The sequence below is a fragment of the Melospiza melodia genome, chromosome 5 (assembly GCF_035770615.1).
Source record: "Melospiza melodia melodia isolate bMelMel2 chromosome 5, bMelMel2.pri, whole genome shotgun sequence".
Classification (NCBI taxonomy): domain Eukaryota; kingdom Metazoa; phylum Chordata; class Aves; order Passeriformes; family Passerellidae; genus Melospiza; species Melospiza melodia.
Window position 1 is genome coordinate 32,446,576 of NC_086198.1, and position 20,727 is coordinate 32,467,302.

General features: G+C 41.5%; 1 protein-coding gene across 14 annotated transcripts in view; it reads right to left on the bottom strand.

Moving 5' to 3' along the window:
- ANK2 (ankyrin 2) overlaps window positions 1-20,727 on the bottom strand; it is a 184,987-nt gene that overhangs the window by 10,453 nt on the left and 153,807 nt on the right. For 13 of the 14 annotated variants that reach the window (XM_063156875.1, XM_063156870.1, XM_063156871.1 and 10 more), the window contains 10 exons: window positions 20,428-20,524; window positions 18,006-18,234; window positions 16,579-16,704; window positions 15,652-15,774; window positions 14,830-14,859; window positions 12,824-12,845; window positions 3,136-3,210; window positions 2,616-2,747; window positions 2,097-2,243; window positions 718-997 (listed from right to left, as the gene is read on the bottom strand). In XM_063156875.1, the coding sequence (XP_063012945.1) occupies window positions 718-997; window positions 2,097-2,243; window positions 2,616-2,747; window positions 3,136-3,210; window positions 12,824-12,845; window positions 14,830-14,859; window positions 15,652-15,774; window positions 16,579-16,704; window positions 18,006-18,234; window positions 20,428-20,524 (1,261 nt within the window). Of the gene's footprint in view, window positions 1-717; window positions 998-2,096; window positions 2,244-2,615; window positions 2,748-3,135; window positions 3,211-4,593; window positions 10,336-12,823; window positions 12,846-14,829; window positions 14,860-15,651; window positions 15,775-16,578; window positions 16,705-18,005; window positions 18,235-20,427; window positions 20,525-20,727 lie in introns of all 14 variants that reach the window. The other variant, XM_063156863.1, reaches the window with a different exon arrangement.

A 20,727-nucleotide genomic window follows, 5' to 3' on the forward strand; every position in this document is an offset into this window, starting at 1 on the left:
TTCTTTGAGTAGGGATTCTTGGTATTTTGCTGGCTTATTAATACCTGACTCTACCCTGCAAAGAGGTCTCAGCATGGGCACATAATCAGGGAAGCTGTGGAGAAATAAACATGATCTATTTCAAATTCCATTCCAAATGACACCAACCCCACTGACAGCCCCACCTCAGAATTCAAGTTTTTGCTGCACAGGTCTTCTATGTGTACTCTATCATGTGTTATTCCTGTAAGTACTTGTGTCTTGCCTCTGTAACACTTTGTTTCTGCTCCTTTGGCCATCTGAAATGCACTTTTAGAAGTCCAGTTCTTAAGAGGTAGTTATGAGTTTTGTAAGTAATGATTAAATTGAAAAAAATTGCCTCCATTGAAAAAGCCATCCAGAATCTGAAGAAAGATTTCGATTACTTTCAAAATATGTCATCACTTATCATCCAAGACATGAGTACTGAACATATACATAAAACCCCCTTCACTTCTCTACTAACCTGAATTTTTTCCTATGTACCAGACACAGTTATTGCTTTGTGCTCACAGTGACAGACTGACTTTCTCCCCTCAGCCTTAAGGCTTCCTCCTCATGGATTAAAAAGTGAAAACCACAATTGGAGGAAAATTCTAGTGTGTTTGTAAGTTTCAAAGGCAACTGTAAAATCCTCTCATTACACAGAGAAAAGAGAACCTGTTCCCTATGGCTTCATCCTGCTCTTTTGGCACTTACAAATATTCCTGTTGTGAAGCAGATGGTTTCCCTGGCACATCTTGGGGTTTCCCTGAGAATTCAGCTTCTACTTGTTCCTTGTGTGCTTGCCTCAGAAGCTCAGCCATGGACACTTCGGCCTCACTCCTGGGAGTACTGTCCTGGAATGGGGAATAACTGACAGACACGTCTTCCTCGGAGACCAGAGGGGGGTGCTCGGTTGGCTCGCCATCCCTAGATAGTCTCTGCTGCTCCTGCTTGTGTCTTGAGCTGTACACTTCCTCTTGCAGTGCTGAAAACCCTTGCCAAGACAGAGAGATGAGAAATATCCTTACAAGTCTGACCAGAATGCAGAGGTCCTTCCCGTCCTCCATGTGCATTGGAAATTCCCAGACACAACACGTGACCTGAAGTTCCTGAACACCTTGAGTTGGGGGCCACCTGGCCTCTTGGAGTAGCCCAAGGCATGCCAGATTGCCACTACTATACCCAGATTTGGACAGAAACAGGCAAAATAACATTTACTCAGGAATTTACCTCAATTTACCCAGATTTTAGTGACTTTTCCCTCCATATCCGTTATTTATCTGCTTCTGGAAAAATTAACTGTACAAAAAAAGATGAAAATGCTTCATAGAGGGCTAGGTGGAAGAAGCAGCTCATTTATGTACAATAGTCACTGGAAACCTAGTGAACTCTGAAGAACAAATTGGGGGGAAATTACAAAGCTTGTATGGAATTTGAGCAGGACAGAGAGGTTAATATTCTAAAACTACTTGGCAGTGATATGAGAATGCTAATTGTAACAAACAGCCCTCTAGTCCTACATTCTCTTCAAGACTGGGACGTTTGCAGCTGTCTAATATGCTTCAGTATTGAGTTAGGCACCCAAAAGTGTCACTTCTGGAAAAGAGGATCTTAAACCAAATAATTTGGAGGTGTTTCTTTAGTTTGCAACCACTGGATCTAATCCACTGAACTTCCAAACTTAAGAAATGCAATAGCATCCTAACAGAATTACAATATCCTGGATACTCAAATCCAAAGGGATTTTCTATCAAAGCACAGAGTAGTTTCCATTTTTAATATCTTGGTCAAATTCTAATGCAACCTTCTGAACTTTCATGAAAGCACTCGTATAAGCAAAAAACTAAACCCCAAGGTAAACTGGGCAAACGTTGCTGGCCACAGTGTTTACTTCTGAAGAAAGCTCAGGTCTTCTACCCAGTGAAATGTGGCCCTTGTGATGCCATGCTTGCATCCATCTACACTGTCCATGCCTTCAAAATGGGATTCCAGTGCTCTGTCATGAGAGCAGACAGATAAGCCTGGGCCAACACTTCAGAGCAGAGCGCTGCTTGGAGAGGTACCCTAGGCAGTTTGGGTCAGGGGCCACTTACCTTCACTGTGGTCCAAAGCCAAGGACTGCTCCGTGTCCGCGTAGGTGCGTGTGCCGTGGCCCTGCACGGGGTCTATGCCGCTGGTCTCCATCAGGTGAACAATGTCCATGCGGTTGATTTTTGTGAGGCATTGGGTCAGGTTGGTATCTGTGTCATTGGAAGGACACCATGCAGCTCAGTTAAGAATCAAGAACACTCCCTCCCTTCTCCATAGGAAGGACATATACAGGAGACTGCCCGGTGTCATATATAAATTATAGATACATTTAGAAGCAGTGCTATGTAAAATCTAAAAAGAACCAAATGGCAGCCTATAAAAACTAGCACTTTGGGTTTTTTCCTTTTAACAAATTTGTTGAGTTACTGTGTTATACAGACAAGACTAGAAACAACATTGAGTACAATCCATGGTCATCCTTTCTGTAGCCTAAATTTTCCCCAAATTTTCTTTGTGATTACAACACACCTGTCACCTCAGCTAGCAGACTGGAGACAGTTACACACAATAACGAGACAAACCTGTTGCATGTTTCCCATCCCTTTCAAGCCAGTATTTGAGGAGTGCATGGCTTTGGTCTTGAAGAGAATTGGGATTTTCAATTCGGATCTGGTGAATTTGCTCCTCTGTGAAGTCCAGTTCTCTTGCTAGCTCTGAAAAAGAAATCCATCTCTGTAAAGAGGTCTGCTAATACCACTACTACTCCCCTGGTCTAACTTCATTCAAAGAAAAGTAAAAGCCTGTGAAGTACAGTTTAATCCCAAAACCTGAGAAAACATTTCCATCTTGTTCCATGTTACTTTCACTTGTCCCCGCTACCATTTGCTGCCTCAAGTCTATTAAATGCACCATATTAAAGTGACTGTTCAGAGCAGGTTCCTTTGGTGTCCATTTAGGACTCTTGGTATCCCAAACAAAATAAGCTTCTGAAATATTTTTCTAAAACATCTTTAGTTAATCAGAAAATCATCCAAAATAAACATGAGAGGAGTGTGGACCATTCCCCTCCTTTCTCTCTGGAGCAGAAAGTGTGCACTTTACCTGTCCAGCTGAATCCAAGATGATCCGCAATGTGGGCCAGTCTTTCCTCTGTTTTTTCCTGATCATCCTGTTGATCTAAAGGTCAAAGAGAGCTGAAAGTTGCCTTTTGCAAGTTAAAAAAACATTTCCATAGGAGAGAGAGCCCAAGAAGGGAAAGCACTGCTTTTTCCTAGCTGCTGTGCCTAAATGCGGACAGGCTGCGTATCTCAAGTGAAGCTTGTAAATCCCTAGGTTCAAAATGAAGGCAAAAAGCTTGGTTTTTTGAAAAGCATAGGACTATCTAGTTTTTCTATTTGGAAATCAGATGTTCATGTGAAAACCTAATCTAGGACTGAAGTACCTACTATGCCTATTTTGGCCGGGCATTTTACTCTAAAACATCTTTGTAAAGTCCAGCTGAAGACTTTGACTAAGTCAAGAGCCATAGTTTTCCATGCCTCCTTAGTAAATGCCAGGGTTGAAGAATTCATCGGGACCAGTGCTTCTGATCATGTTCTTTGTGTTGTAAGGCAAGTTTAGCTCAAACAGTCCATACAGCATGTCAGATTATGGTCTGTATTTGCGAAACTGTTAATTTTAGTGTCTTTGACCCTTTGGACGGGGAGTGAGACAAAATACCAACAACGAAGGCAAGGAAAAATCAGATGGTCATTCGTCAGTCCTCATTCACTTCACTAATGGTGAGAATGACAGCTCCTCCCATCCTCAAAGCCAATTTTAGGATGGTGGAATTTGAGTTTTGATTTTCCCTGAATGCACATGTGAACTGTGACACCTCTGAATCAGGAAATTGCTTAGGGTTCGAGATATGCACATGTCATTCCGGCTCCTGATTTCCATTAGGGCTACTCACTACTAGCACACAAGTAGGCGAGAGGAAAACCAAGCACCAGAGAATGTGTACTAAAAGAGTTATTGGTGACTCAGAGTTTTCCTCACAGACTGTCAACAAAAAGGAATATAAAAAACTTCATTATTTAAAACTCCTGCAGTTCTCATTGTGTACCAACTCAAAAGTCTATAAATTTGCCTGTCTCACTTTCAATTGATGCCGAAGCATTTCATTATTAGTAGAAGTTAATAGCTAGTAGGGTTAATAGGGCCAGGGAAAGTCAAAAGCCAAAACGTGCATGACCTAAGCAATCAGTTTAATGACAAAACCATACATATTTCTAGAAGTGTTTTTGCTTATTAAGATAACACTTCCCGTAAGCATTTATGGTTTGCAATCTTGAGATCGTTTCACAGACAAGAACACAGACACAAGACAAAAAAAACCAAATACAGCTCACAAGGGAAAAAAAAGCACAACTAACCACCAAAAGCTGAAAAGAAAATGCCACACGCATTACACCAGTGCACAAACGCACACACACACACACCCCAAAGAAAACAAAGAACAAAAGATTTTAATTCATGACATGCGTTGCACAGGGAATCCCAGTCGTTGGCAAATACCTTCAGCACGGTCATGGACATTTTCATCAGGGATACGTTCAATCTGAGTCTCTACAGACTCATCCCAAATGGGTCTGATGTCAAAGATGTCTTCAGGAACTGACTGCTGATTCTCACTGGATGGCACATTTTCAATAACTGAAACTTCTAGGGCACTACTGCTTTCATCATCTGAAACTAATTCTTGTTCTCTCTCTGACTGCGTGAGTCTTTCCACTAATTTAGACGCTTCATCACTAATTTCTTCAAAAAACTCTATGGAGTTTTTGTAAAGATCAAAAAAATTGTCCTTACTCTCTTTTGTGGGACTAAAAGCACTGCGGGAGCCTGTAGTGCTTCTGCTTTTAACTGGCAATCGTGAAGAAAATACCTTCGATCTTGCTGTTGTTGCCTCATCTGAGTCTAGCTCAAACTTCATCTCACTCTCCCTCTCCCTGGCCTCTGCCTCTGCCTCAGCATAACTCCTAGCTTTGATGGAACGTTTGGTCTTTGTGTCCATGGGACTAGTGGCATCAGATTCGGATTTACTGCGGCTGTCTGGCTTTGCAGGGACTGCACTCGTCACGTCGAGCACCTTGGGTGACTCTGGCTTGCGGACGGACATGTCCGCGTGTGAGTGTTGTGGTTCAGCTTTTGGGAAAGCGGATTTCACAGGAATTTTAGACTTTGGTTTTGCTTGGTCATCTTTTCCTTCACACTGCGAACTGTCCAGGAAGTCATCTGGGAAAAGGCTCTCATTTTCCGATTGTTGCGAGGATTGCAATGCGGCAGCAGCTGTTCTTACAGGGATTTTGGATTTGCTTTCACAAGAAGGCACACTCTCCATTAGAGCAGTGGGGATTTCAATCACAGATCTCTGTTCCTCTGGGGAAGAGTCTGGGGATTCCTCACCCTGTTCAGAACTAACCAATCGAGTGACTTTAGAAAAATCTAATTCATCTTCTACCGCACACTGCTCAGGAGAGATGGGGCAAGGCACCTGACTGCTATCAACTGTGTCAGTCTCCATTCTGGAGAGGGGCTCAGCTTCAGAGGCAGCAATTTCTTTCTTTGGTGATTTTGAAGAAGCTGAAATACCCATTTTAATTGGAATTCTGGATTTAAGATCTGCTTTTGCAGTGCCTGTGCTGGCACCTTCACCCATCATTTCTTCAGATCTATCACTAGACTCAGGTGATGGGGGTGAATATCTCAATGCATCTTGTTCTTGTATATCTGACTCCTCTGACTCTGACGGTGCAAATGGGTCCACTGACCCCTTCAGCTTTGAAGATTCCACCTCTGCTGCTTCTTTCACTTCTTCACATAAAGAAACTTCTTCCTGAGGCTCCTGCCCCACCTGGAAGAAGTGAAAGCTTTCATCCGGGTAGTTTCTTTTGGTCATGTCAATGGCTCCACTTCTAGTCATCTCAAACAACTTGCCTTCCTGAAAAAGAAAAGGATTTTGTTCACTGAGTGGTGTCCCTTCTTCGGTGGGTGTCCTGGCCGGTGTCGTGTCAGGGGTTGTGCCTTGGGATCGCCTGTCTACCATCAACCCAAATATCTTCTGTTCCTCTTCTTTCACCCGAGCTTCAAAAGCTTCATCATCTTCACGTATTTCACTCCACATGTCAGAATCCACATCGGTTCTGGTGATGACAACCTGACCCACAAATTTCTCTGTTTCATCTCTTATATCCTCAAGAGCAGATTCAGATATTTTTGTTGATTCTGAGGTTGGAGACCCTTGTGATATTGTCTGAAATCCATCCTCTGGTTTGGGCTCTATTTCCATGTACACTTCCTCTGAAGAGCAATATTCACTGCCTATGTCTCTGCTAAGTAGAACTTCACCAGTCTGATCTTTCTCTTCTGCAATAGAATAGGTTTCCCTAGATAGCAGACTTCTACCAGATCCTACTTCACTTTCAGTGTCAATGAAGAAATGTCCAGAAGACACATTTTCGTAAGGGCTCACTATATACGGAGCACTACCGTCAGCAGCATCTGCTGCACAGCTGTTGAGTTCCCCTGTGTCAGTGGTTAGGGATGAATACTCTGGCAAGGGCTCCTCAGCATGAGCAGCCCTGTGAGATGTCTCACAACCTGTATCTGTTTTTCCCAAATCCCTTGCCGAAGCACAATGGTCAGTGGTGTAACCTTCGGCCAGTTTGCCATCACATGGGACAGAGTACTCTGTGGTACTGTGTCCATGAGAAAGACCATCTGCCTCTTCTGACACAGCTTCCATAGAAATGAGATCACTGCGTGGTAACAGAGCCGCGGGCTTGACACCTTTGTCAGTAGCATCACACTGCCCCATTGTTAGTGAAGACTCAGTGTAAACCTCTTCTTGACAACTGCCACTGACAGAGTGACAGGGAGTAGACCCAGATCGTGTGACAGGGCCGTCGGGACTGACCATCTCACAGTCACCTGTACCATCACAACATTTGGATTCTGCACTTTCTGCTGACGCACAACCATTGGAAGGACAAGTGCCCATGGAAGGCTTACAGCTGCGCCCAAGGATAAGCAGCTCCTCTTTGTCACCATTGCCCGGTGCTTTAACCTCACCTATCCCGACAGAGCATGGCTGGGAATCAATGGGTTGGAAACCTGCTTCGTCAGGGCTAGAGCTGGAGTCAATACTAGGTGGTAATGGTGAGGGTGGCTGCACTCGGATCACAGGCTCCATTAAGAGGCCAGAGTCGGCTTCTTTTTTGAGCCGAGTCAATTCTGGCTCGCTTTCTGAAGAGGAAGAATTCTTTCTAGATTCAGCAGCAGGTGTCACCACCATGGGTATGCCTTTTTCTACTACAGTAGTCTGCTCTGATGCTTCAGCCTCCCGTGAGGCTTCTGAATTGGCAACCACAGAAGATTCATCTTGTTTACAACTCCTTTTATAATCTCTCTTCTGTTTTGCTTCTTGCTCCAATTCATCAAACATTTTTATTTTGGTCACCATTTTAAACATCTCTTCTTCAGGGGTGAATCTCTTCTTTGGTTCACTTTCCGAATCCTCCTCTGGTTCTTCATTGACTTCAGGGATGGTGGCTGACTTTGGTATGTCTGCCATTTTAGGTGTGATTTCATAGCTAATTTCTTCTGAACTAGGAGTTTCGGGGGAAACAGGGCTTTTCCCTGAACTCTCCATGAGGGATGTTTGCTCCAGACTGTCATCATCGGCACTTCCCTCAGGGTCACGGAGAATCCTGGAACGCACCGATGCCAGCTCTGGGCAGGCTTCTGCTTTGCTATGAGCAGACGGAAGAGGACCCTGCCCCAAAATACAAGCCTTCACTGTTGGTTCTACGGGGCTGCTTTCAAGGGAATCGCGGCAGGGGGACTCTTTCATAGGACTGGGCTCCAAAGAGTCGGGCGTTTTGTGTGATGAGTTATCTTCTAGCACCGGGCTTGCTTCCAGGGAGTCTTTATGACTTATAGTCAAAGAGTCATCTGCAACTGGGCTAAAGCCTTCACTATCATGGCTAGCAAGTGCAAGTTCCAATTTCTGGGGACTTCTAACTGTAAGACGGCGTTCACAGGCTACATCTTTTTCTTTCTCTAAAGCAGTGTCATGTGTTTCAGAAGACTTAGTGAAATGTGCAGTGGTTCTGGATTCTTTATCCCTGCTAATATCTTTCACAATGGAAGCTGAGCTACTTTCTTTAAGTTTATCAGCCTCTTCTTCAGAGGCTGGAGGTACATGCTCTTCTGATAAATGGTCAGAATGAGACTCACAAGTCTCAGTAACAGCATCTAGCTGCCTCTCGGTAATACCTTTTTCATCTTCCTTTGAGGAGACCTCCTTCGTAGAACACGTTTCTGCTGTTGTGTGTACTTGAGCTGCTCCTTTAGCATCTTCAATTTGCCCATCAGTTTTCTTTGGTGAGAATGAAAGGCTCTCTGGGCTCGTTTCGGGAGTCTCTGCCAGACCCTCATGCTTGTAGCTTTCCTCTGAGCTGATCTGAGGGGTTCCATCAAGTAGGCTGCCTGGAGAGTCAGCCACACCTTCGTGTTTAAGGCTCTCTGAGCTCCCATCGAGAGCAGCACTTTGCAGAGAAAGAGCAGGAAGGAATCCATCTTTCCCATACTCTGTGGGAAAAGCAGCACCAAAAGGACTGGTCAGTACTTGCTCCAAGTTAACCTCTCCCTCCTCTGTCACTGAGAGATGTCGGAACTGTTGGTATTTGTCATTATCCTCCAGTTCTTCTTTAATGACATCAGAAAAGTCTGTTGAGGTTTTCCTGTCAGGGCTGATCTGGAAGTCAAGATCCCCCTGATCATCAGAAGTCCTGCCTTTCCCAGCCGCCGTTTCTTTGGCACTTTCAGCAATCATTACCGGAGGGAGAGTTTGGGTTGGCTTTTTGCTGCTCTGCTCTTTTACTTGGTCTTTGCCACTAGCTTTTTTGGCAGTTTCGATGGTGGAAACTTGAGTTTTTCCTTTCTTTGATTGTGGCTCTTTCTCTGCTTTTGACACCAAGCTTGGTTTGTCCTTCTGTTTGTCTGTCTTGAGATTTGACACTCGCTTAGTTTCACTCTGCAAAGGAATTGTTTTCTTGCGGGGAGTTTCCTTCTCAGGGGCCTGTTGCTTCTGCTTGACAGATTTGTGTTCAAAGAGTCCGGAAATATTCTTGGACGGGTCTTGCCCTGACTGGAAGGCTTTCATTAGTTCCCGAACTGACATGGTCTCTTCAAGTCTCTCTGTCTTAGAAGAAGGTGAGACAGGTGGCTGGGCTTTTTGTGCTACTGGCTTTTTGACTTGCACTGATTTTTTAGGTGCCTTTTCGGCAGGGCCTTCTTTTGCCTGAACTCTGACAGGCAGTTTTGAGCGTACTTTTTGCTCATCTTCCACTCGTTTCTGAAGAGCTTTCACTTTATCCTTTATTGAGCCAATGGGAGTTTCCTCAATAACAGGGGACACAGCTTTAGGCTCTGGAGTGCCTGTAACCTTTAGGCCAGGCTCCCCAGCCGGTGCCTCATCTGCAGTGAGCTTAGGCAATCTCAGTTTCTCTCCGCTGCTGTGTACCTTGCCTTCCTTCGGCTTTGGCTTTTCTCGTAGTTTTGGCCTAAGGGGCTTTTTAACTTCTGAGGCTGCCTTCTGTTGCTCTTGCGAGGTTGGTTTCCCAGTTTTTGGAGATTCTTTTCCTTTTTTTTCAGAATCCCTACTTACTGTTACAGCTTTCATTTTCTCTTCTACTACCTCCTTTTGTAAGGCCTGTGGCTGTCCCTCATGAAGAGAAACGTCTGTTTTCAAATCCTCAGCTAGGTAATCCACCGCTCCTGTCATGTCTGGCTCCCCTTTTTTTGTTGTCCTTTTGTCTACCCCGACTTCTCCGTGGCTTGGCTCTGTGACTTCTGATGGAGCATTTCTCCTGGCCTCTTCAATTTCTTCATCACTGACAATGATCCATTCTTCTTCTAGGGGTTCTTGTCTGGAAAGGGACTTCTGCAAAACATGTTCTTCTCTGGTGTAGGATCCACCTCTCAGAATTTCATTTACTTTTTCTAAGTCCTCTTTCACTCTTTCAACTATTTCAAAAGGTTCTCCTGGCTCTTCTTCAGCGGACTTTTCAAGATCTTTCACCTTAATGGAGCCTGATTTATCAGAAGGGTCACTTGTCAGGATGGCAGTCATTTTGATCAGATCTTGTTTCATCTCAGAAACTTCAGACAACAGGTCTGGACTGGCTAGTACAGGGACTTCATTAACCAGATGGCTTTTCAGGACAGATGTTTCTGTAGATTCTGTCTCGTCATCTTTGATGCGAATGAAAAACATTGAAAGTAAAATGGAAATCAAAAATAGAGATTGGAAAATGTAATCAGGACTGAAAATGACAGTCTTTGGCTGTAGTGGTGGGAAGGTCAACAAAATGGGCTGGGAATGGTGGATCCACAAGATCTGAGGGTACAAGAGCAAAGCAAAGCTAACAGGGGGTGGAAAAAAAAAAACTGAAAAGGAAAATGGCAGGAAATAACTTGCTTCACTTTATCTCTAGAGCACAACCACACATACAGTATCAAAGCTGGAACAAACCAAACCAGGACACCACTAAAACAAACCCAAAACAACAACAACAAAATTTCAAATCAAAACCAGAAGAAACACAGTGAAGTTACACAAAGAGAGGCATCTCAAGATTGTTCAGATGTTACAGATCAATGTTTAAATAAAAAGAAAAACAAGAAAAAAAGGGGAAAGCATTAGAACTGATTCAAAGTCGATTTCCTCTAAGAGAAAGCCAGTGTTAGCAAACTGTCAGAATAACATTGGGTTAACAGTTTTGTTTTTCTTAATGACCAAAATATAAAGCAAGAAGTAATTCTGCAGTAATCTAAAATAGGATCAAATATGTGGAGATCTGAATCAGCTGCAAACCGGCATTTCATCTAAGGGGATTTCACACCTACACAATGAAACAAACAGGCTTTTGTTTTAAGAGGCATGGTCCTTTCCTTGGAACATCCTCATTGACAACTAATGAACTGACTGAGAAAAGAGAAGACAGAGAAGAAAAGGAGAGATAATAAGAAAAAACTGTGAATCAACTTAGAAGTGATTTCAGAGTTTTAAAAAATGTAATGTATGGCAACCCAAAGTCACAGACAGTCACACTAGACACATACGTACAATTCATGTAAGGCAAGTTATTTCCATGCAAAGCAAAGGTGTTGCAAATGCTGCTGGGTATGTAGCTTAGGTTATTAACAAGAGCTCTAAAAATTATTCATATAAATTAAAGGTACATGAAAATACTGTAAACATACTGTGGTGAAATATTTGTCTAATCTGGCAATCAATATACAGGAAGGTGGCTGCAGATAATTCTCATTATGCCATAGCTGCCTGTTGGTAGTATTTCATTTCAGCAAGGACTAGCAGAAAATGGATTTTGAACAGAACAAAACACTGGAGAACTGAAGCAAGTTACAAACAGAACACAATACTTAGGAATCACAGATGGACATTTTCCCTTTAAAGGTAGCATGTCACATGGAACTGCACATTTCAGCACCCCAGTGAAAGTCAAAGAACTAATGCAAATAAAGAGACCTTAAGCAACACATAATTAGCTGTCTTTATTTGTAAAAAAAGATCCATTTTGCTACGCTGTTCTCCTGAGTGTAACAAACGTTAAATATTTGTGCTGCACATTAATTAGAGCCAGATTGCTGCAGGGTATTGTGGTGCTGAAAATGTGGTCTTTTGGTGCTGCTGCTTTACAATGAATGGTCTGGTGCATGCTGAAATGCCAGCCAGTAATTTTGTAAATTTTTAATATGTACTTTCATAAATATCAAATGTATGACTCTTTCACTGGCCAATAATTGAGTTAATCAGCCTGAAGCAATGCAACTCCAGTGGGAAATAAACTGCAAGTGCTATCCAGACAGTGTGTGGCTGGAGCAGGAACACTCCCTGGCAGAGTGGGCAGTGAGGAAGTGGCAGGAGGACAATGCAAGACACTGCACTTTAACTGCAGAGGAGGCAAGATGTTGCACTCCAAACTGGAAACAAGGCAGATGTCATGCTTTTCCTGAACAGATCCAATAAATGGCTGCATTTGGAAGCAGCTCTCATTAGAGACACTCCTGTGTGTGTTGAGATTAATTTGATTTGCCTCTCCCATAAAGGAGATACTTGTGAACCCCTCGCCCAAGGTCTCTCATGGTCACAGTCTGATTGGGTGTGTACAGAGGGTGTTGGTGCTGTGCCAATCCGTCAGGTCAGATTTCCAGCCATATTTCACCACAGTAAAGGATGGGGCAAGGGAGGGAGGGTTAAACAGGCTGATTCCTTTGGACAGTATCACTTTTTGGCATGGCTGTATTTCATGAGATTAACGAAAGAGATTGGAGTCCTCATTAGGTTTTCATTAAAAGTGATACTGTCATTTGTCTCAAATATGAGGCAAGAATGTGTGTCAACAAACGGAGAAAACAAAAAAAAACGGAGGGATGAGCATTCATACGAGCAAAATAGCAATAGCAGGTTCACTAGGGATGTCAAAGGAAAGTAAAGGCTTAGATGAACGGTTTTTAACTGTATTACTTGTTAATTTACATGTTAATTGTATTGAATTGGATAGCTGCTGAGATATTAAATTGGTTTTCATTATGTATTTAAAGTATTGATGTTATTAGCAATAGCAGTTAAAACTTAGCTTTTTCATGCTTATCTTTTCTCTTAACATCTCTCATACAAATTGCATTATAACATTCTCAAAGAAAAAAAAAATCTTACTTTTTTCTGAAGTCATATCAACCTGGAAGAGGAAAAATCAGGAGATTTAAAACTTCAAATACAATTGCCATACAGAAGCCACAGGTGAAATGCTAGTTGTATAGAGATGCATGGACTTAAATGGAACCAAGAATGCATATAAATAACAATAAAAGCAGTAAAATAACAGTCAAAATAAGAGTAAAAGTTAATTTATTTTGGGTCTCTAGTACCAAGAAAATGGTTACTTCACTATAGTTATGGTCAACAGTAGATGCAAAATGTTGCAATGTATTTTCTTTAAATGCTCTTAGCAATCATAGAGGACCTAAACTTGTGCATTACCAGGTGTGTGGTTACATTGCTCTTAATTTATTTCTTTCTGTCTAAAGTAAAATAGTGAAGGCATTTGGTCCATCTGGAAGGCAATCAGGAGGTTTCATGCATTGCGTTTCCTTGGACACATTCATTCTGAGAGCATGAACTGCATTTTTGCCTCTGTGCTCAGTGATGATGAAATGCAGGTGCACCAATGATGGCAGAACTGTCCAAGGCATGACATGGGGCTGGATGCCACTAATGGCTATTGATACCTTTAATGGAAGCTGTGATGGCCCTCACAGGCCTCTTTTTTGATTTTTCAGAGTTATGTGGGTACATCAAAAAACCTATACAATTTTTCTGTTATTCAAAAGATAACACAGTCTTTGTCAAAAAAGAATTGAACAGAACACAATCTCAGACCAGGAAAATTGAAGAAGCAAATTTTTGAGGTAGCTTTGTAATTTCAGTTTATTTCAGTTCTGCTAGCATTTGTCCACACCAGTACATGTTGTTTAAATTTGGCTCTGGAAAAATTTGCAAACTCAGAAGTAGCATTAAAGCTTTAATTTCCTATACAAACTTGTGGTAGGAATAGGACAACTGTGAAGAATGCAAATCAGCTGTGCAGTACTGCTGGTACAAGATACCATACATGGTAAAACCCCCAAGGTTTTAGTAAGTGCTGAAAAGGTTTACAGAGTTCAAACTATTCTTTATAAAGATAAATACAATATGCTGTCTCAGTCAAGATGTTAGAAACCCTTGCCTTTCCATGAGCTGACACTGAACAGAAGGAAATCCCTGGCCATACGTGCGTGTTCATACATGCCTGGCAATCCTTTAGGCTCACATAATTACAACTCACAGCTAGCAGTGTGTGTAACAGATCTGTAATAGCCTGAATTGCTCTGATGCACACATTGTCCTACATTGCCTACCCTGCATCCCTAACATGTCCTAGCTTCCCTCACTTTCAGTTCTTCCAGATCAGTCCAGATTTATGTCAGCATACTAATTAATATTATTAACATATAAATTAATGAAGTCAACAAAAATAGTTTAAAAAGCTTATAGCCATCAATGAGCTCGTCTTTTTGTGCTTTAGTTTCCTATAAAAATAGAAGTCATATTTACCATAGGAGTGGTAAATATTTTTGTAATGATAATAGAGAACTGCAAGCCATGCCACAGAGCTTCTGAATCTGTTGTGTAGTGCATGGGAAAGATGTCCATCGTCTTTGGGGAGCTGGCTAATCTCACAGTGTTCCCAACAGCTGAACACCATCAAAATGTGAGGGCGCTTTTCTAACATTCCTCATCCGTGTAGGGGTCAGAGCTTAAGGAACATCTCTAAGCGCCAGACCGGGCTGGGAGCTCAGGGGGCAGCTGATACAATTTAGTTAGTGCTAAAGATGAACATTCTAAACCTTTACTTGTTACTTCTGGGTTAACACTGATTTTGTACTGGATGTCCATCACCCAGCTCAGTAAAGCGTAATATCCATCTACTGGATATTATAAATGGAGAAGACTGGCCATCTTAACACAGGCAAAATTCAAGTCTGCCCATTCCCAAAGTGAGTCTGTGCAAGGCCCTTTTTGCTGTGTCTGTAGCACTGAGCTAAGGTCAGTTCTGAGTTGTGCCTGTTAGTTGTGTTTGAGCAACGTGTGTAGGCAAGAACATGCTGATTTAGCAACATTACCTCTTCTGGTTCTGGATCTGAATCTGATTCCTTTTGGTCCCAAAGTGCCATGCAAAAAGAGAAGGGGGAAACAGAGCAGGCAAAAGGCAATTTTTTTCAGAAGAGAATAGGAAAAAGTAACTTCCCACAACATTTAACAGAAAAGAGGAAAATGCAGCACATTTCTGCAGTTGATTTCTTATGACAAAAAGCAGCAAAACTGAACTGTCAATTTAAACACAAAAGGCTACAGAACCAAGCAAAATACAAACTGAAAAGTTAGATGTCTAGTGATCCTTTTTTGTACCAAAACTTTAAATGTATACATGCTTTTTTACCTATAAATTAGCATATATAAACACTTAAAATATTCAAGAACTATTACCATTTCAAGTCACAAAAATGTTGAGATGCTTTGCTTAAAAATTATGCTAAAATGCTATAATAAAGATTTACTATATTCTAAAAGTGCTGAGAAGAAAATGATCAACATTTTGGGCAAATACATCTCTAAAAGGCATGCAGCTTCTAATCCAACCAGGAAAGGAAAAAACCCCTAGTGTTTTCAGAGAATAAACATAAACCGACACTTTCTAAGGAAACAAGCGTTTACTCTCTGAGGGCACTCCCACTCATCTCTTCTGAGACCTCAGGAAATACCTGATGATGTCTCCCAACACTGGCATAAGGAGTACCAAACTCAAGACACCAAAAGCCCTTGCATGGAATTTTTTCCTTTTTCAAGCCCCTGCCCACAAAGCTTTAACCCTGTTTTGCCCTCCTCCTCGTTTCTTGTTTGCATGATAATGCTGATGTCTGCAGCTGGGTATAATTTCACAGTACCTTTGTGTAAATGGGTAAAGTGATGTTTAAATTACATATGGCTTGATGAACGAGGCCTCTGGTAGATTTTGGCTCCTTCATGAACGATAATCGTCCGCAGGGCTCTTGAGTGCTATCTCGGACCTGGCACAGGAAAAAGAAACACATTTAACCTGCTGCTCTGTTGTGTGACCTACTTGTGTTTCCCAAAAACTGTTCAGCAGGAGGGACCAGATGGGGAGAAAAAGTCCACTGAGGCAAAAATAATGTGTTTTCACTTTTCCCCCTCTGTTGTTTGTAAATGCACATATGGATGTGTTTGTGTATTCAATATATATTGAATGTTGTTGGTAGAAAATTCAGCAGGGTGAGCAATCTGCAAAGCCAAAGGAAGGCAGTGGCACAGATAAAGGTGTAAATTAAAATAAGCTTACAAAATATTGCTGGTAAGAAGGGAGAAAGTTTAAAATTTGTCTAGCAGCACACAGCAAAAACAACACAGTGACAGTGGGTTGATTTTCTCCACTTACTGGAAGTTTCCATTCATAAATCATTTCTCTATGAGTGTTATTTATATAACAGTAATAGTTTTCTTCTTTGTAGTGGGAATTCCTGGGTAGAAGGAAAAGTCTGTGGAACAGTTTTCCAGTGCTCTCTAATCTACCTCTCAGAAGATGTGGTGATGGTGCCTCAGTGACAGCAGCCCTTCTGACCACAGTGGGTTACTACATTACTTAATTTGAGAGGAATGAAGGGTTTTTACTTTGGTTTTTATTTTACAAATTTTCCTACTCATAAAAAAAGTTTTTTTTAAGTGGAATAGTACAGGGATAAAATTAGGTTCCAGTTGCGAATTTATATAAATTAAGTAGTTTGGCTTTCTTTTGTTCACAAAAAATATGGTGAAGCGATAACTTGAAATAACCAAAAAGGAGCCAGCAACATTACCTTAACAAACAGAGGAAGTCTATTTTCTTTGAAGGCAAAGAAACTGAATATATGGTGCTGCCCACTCTTTGTGAGTGGCACTAGATTGCCAAAGCAGTCAACGTAGATGGGTTTTCCTTCTAACACCTGTTGGAAAGGAAAAAAAGCAAACAGTTAATTAATCCTTGGGAGGTGATTGGAATTGCTTCTTGCTCTACAACAGTACAAATCAGTTTCTGGAATTGTTGGGTCTTGTCAGCGTTTGCAAAATTTGTTATGTACAGGGACCTAGAATGTGTGGAAACATATCAGATTATTAAATTCCAAAGCAACCAGATTGCTAATTTAGTAACAATAGTGCAGTACTTTAAATGACAACAGTATATTACTCAGTGTCATAAATCCAGGGAAACTTTTAAATCTAGATTTTAATTTTGATTTTTGATTGACTCCAATTTTAGCATACTTTGCTAACCTGGCCTCATCACCACAGTCAATTATTCTCTTCAGCTGTCAGAACTCAGAGTATGTGCCTACTGAGTCCATTTATTTCAGCTGGATATGCAGAGGCCTAAGAGCTTTTGAAAGGCAGACTTCAGGTAAATATCTCTCTGAAATCTCTCTATAATGGCACTGCTTGTATCTTCAGATCACTGTTGTTACGGCCCCTCCACATGGTTGAATATCAGATCAGCAGTTTGGGAAATGTTCCATTCAAACTGCAAATCGATTTGTGGCTCATCCTTACTTCCCAGAAATTCAGCCTTGTCATTCAGTTTGATAAGCTCATATTTTATCTTGCTGATTTGCACAAGAGATACCTGTCAGAGCTTCAGAAGCAGCGAGGACAGTTCTTTTAAAGGTGGGATTCTCATGGAAAAGAGACAGAACTAAGCAGAATGTGCCACGTAAGTTAAAGCACCTTCAATTTGTCATCCCTTCGAAGGAAGCTGACAGAGTCAGAAAAACTGCATGTAGCAGGCAGTTTGCTGAATTCCACATAGGAAAGCTTTTGCCTGCTCAGCAACAGTTTTAATGTAATTTTATTTTCATAAAGCAGAATATTAATCAAACCTGCTACTTGAACTTCTTGGTAAGTGAATGTGCTCACAAACAGTGATCTCTGTCAGCTGCCTTTCTGGTTAGTGATGTGCATTGATGGGGTTGCTGGAAGTCAGGATTTAGACACCATTTTTGGCTCCATCCCTCTCCCTTTAGCCTTGTGGGCTGAGTTTGTCTTTGCCCTCTGGGAATAGGATTTCCTCACTACTTTTTCCTTACACCTGACAAAAGTCCAAGTTTCCATCTTATCATGGCTGCTGATACTGCATCATGACAGTATTTGTTGACAGATTATTTTTCAGTCCTTGTGGCAGATAGAAGGTGGAAAATACTGGTTCAAAAGCAGACAGTAGAAAATGGAGAAAACTTAAAGTCTTGTACAGTACCTCTACATCCCTGCTTCTGGCAACTTCAGCAAAGTTTTCTTGTTGTTCTAGAGTTTTATCAACCTTGTCATCTGTCATGCAGAAACATCTTAACCGTGCTTCAATGGGATCATGAGATTTGGCAAACACCACAAATTTGGCCATGTAGGGGACACAGATAATTTCTCTGTATACTTGGGAAGCAAAAGTAACAGATTCTTGTGTCTGACGACAGTCTATCAACCAAAATCTGTAAAAGAAAATGAAGAGTTGAGCCATCAGCAGAGAAGGTTTTAAGAAAGGAAATTCTGTGTTTTCCCATCCTGGCAGCACTAGCTGGCAACCAGAGCAATGGGAGATAACAAGTCAGAGGAGAAAAAAAGAATTGTCACTTTTGGTTTTTGTCTCCCACCCAACTTAAAGGAAATAGCAGCCAATTCCTTACATACAACAGCAAAACCTGAGGTCTTCAGGTGAACATAAATTACTTTGTCCACTGTGCAAAGCTGCATGCAAAATCAGAAACTATTCCTATGTGAATTTAGTCACCAAGCATTTTCCAAGGAGTAACACGTCCTGCCTTCTTTCCCAGCTACCACTTGAGTTTCTCTGGAGCTGATGCCATTTCTATTCAATAAAATCCACTGTGTGGGTGGAAAGCTCAAGTTTCCCAGCTGGCGGATGAAGGCGGAAGTCAGGAGGGGTCAGAGACAGCTCAAAAGCTGCTCTGATCCGTAGGGATGTTATTCCTCACGGTGGATTACATGGCATTAGAACCCCAAAGCACACCTTTGGAGTGTGGCTTACTCATCTGCAGCTGAATAGCAGCAAATTCCATGCTGTGCTCATCTTAAGAATGCTTAACAAACACACTGCCCAAAACCCCAGGCTGCTGACATTCGCAGGAGGGAAAGCATGTGTGCCACAGAAAGGCTCTGCACACTGATCCTTTCCTTTTCCTGTGTGGGAGAACTATGCTGTGCTGGGCTACAGCTGGAGAGGCCACATCCTCTGAGAAACCACCAGATGCCTCAGTGATTTGCTGTCAAACACCAGGGGCTAAAAGGCCCCAACAGATATTAAGTCTTTTAAAAGCTGCAGCTCAGGAAATGGAAAACAAACATTGTGCCTCCAAGTCTTCAGTGTAATTCACATGGCAAGTATATCTCTTTCCCAAGCTCATCTTGGACAGAATTAGTTTTATGAACGGTAAAATTGTTGTCCATCATTAATGCTTAACTAGACATAAAAAAATTACTGTGAATAGCAAAGAATCAGAAATCAGATGAAAAATTCCCTTTTTAAACTGTACCAGCATTTCAAATCATGTTTGGGGCAAAGTAGATACTTGAACATTCATTTGGATTAAAAAGAAGAGGCAGAACCCATTAAAATCTCTACATGGAATCCTGCCTGTATCACAGAACATGAACAACAGTGATCAATTTTCCTGTCATCATCAGGATTAAGAAAGATCTACTAGAAATATGAATTGTAAGACTATACAGTGTCTGGCTATCACATGTAGTCCCCTGCTGTTGGGGACTTGACAGTTTTAGGGATCTGGACCTATCAAACTCTGTCTTGTTTCCACAGGTGGTTTTTAAATCAGCCTTTAATTCCTGCCTTTGCATAGACCTCTGCAGCAGCACTGAGCAGAATGCACTGTAAGATCCTCCTCTTGTGGCTACTGCTGCTACAGTGGAAAGCTCAGTTACCCCCAACAGAAATGTGCATCAGCAAACAGCAGGGGAAAAACAGCCCGTTCTGAACTGAGAAAGGATAAAAAAACTAATACTGTATTTCACCTAATGTTAATCTGGAGGTTGGACTGCATTTTAACACTGAATACACTATTTCAATAAATAACAAACCTAATTAACAGCAATAACTGCCCCAGATACTGAATGTTTGCATTGAATTTCATGAGCAAGTTATCCATGATTTTTTTAACTGTTTGCTGGAATACACAGCCTGGACAAAATATTTTCCAGGTGTCACAGTTTGCATCTCCTGTTACAGAGGAGGAGATTTTGGGGCATTTCTGTGATAGGCATCATGAACACAAACTAAAATACATACCTACATTCATTTATATTACTCTTTTTTTTTAATGAAAATCTGTTTTCAGTAAGAGAGCAGTTAAATCTCATTACAAGAACAGATGTATGGAAGAGAGGCTTCTAGACCCCAGTTTGGCACACCTAAAGTCCCTTTCTGCCTGACTTCTCAGTTTTGGATATTCCAGAAGTAATATCTCTTACAAGATGTATGTGTGAGGTACCCAAATAAGGGATTTCTGTTTACATGGAAATTTGAATAATAATCAATCTCTCTGTTCGTTCTACTCTCCAAACCAAAATCATTTAACAAAAATATTTGTGGAACAAAGGCATGTATTTGAGAGTATTCCTGTAAAAGTCCTGTTTGGTTGTGTAGGTACCTGGCAGACACATTTGTCGTGAAGGAAACACATTCGTTAACAAAGGTCAGTGGTGTTGTCCCAGTGATGTCTTCCCATTGGGCAGGAGTAGTTCCTCCTGAAATGATAAAAGTTTGAAACTAAAATCAAAACCATGCACATCTGCAACTTTTTGGCTTCTAAGAAATTCTTTACAGTTTTTAATTGCTGTGAAAAAAGTAATAATCCCAGATATACTTTCTCCTTGGATCTACAGTCTTCCACTAATGCTAGCAGGACTGGATAGGCTTACCCTGAAAATACCAAGTATCCAAATGATTT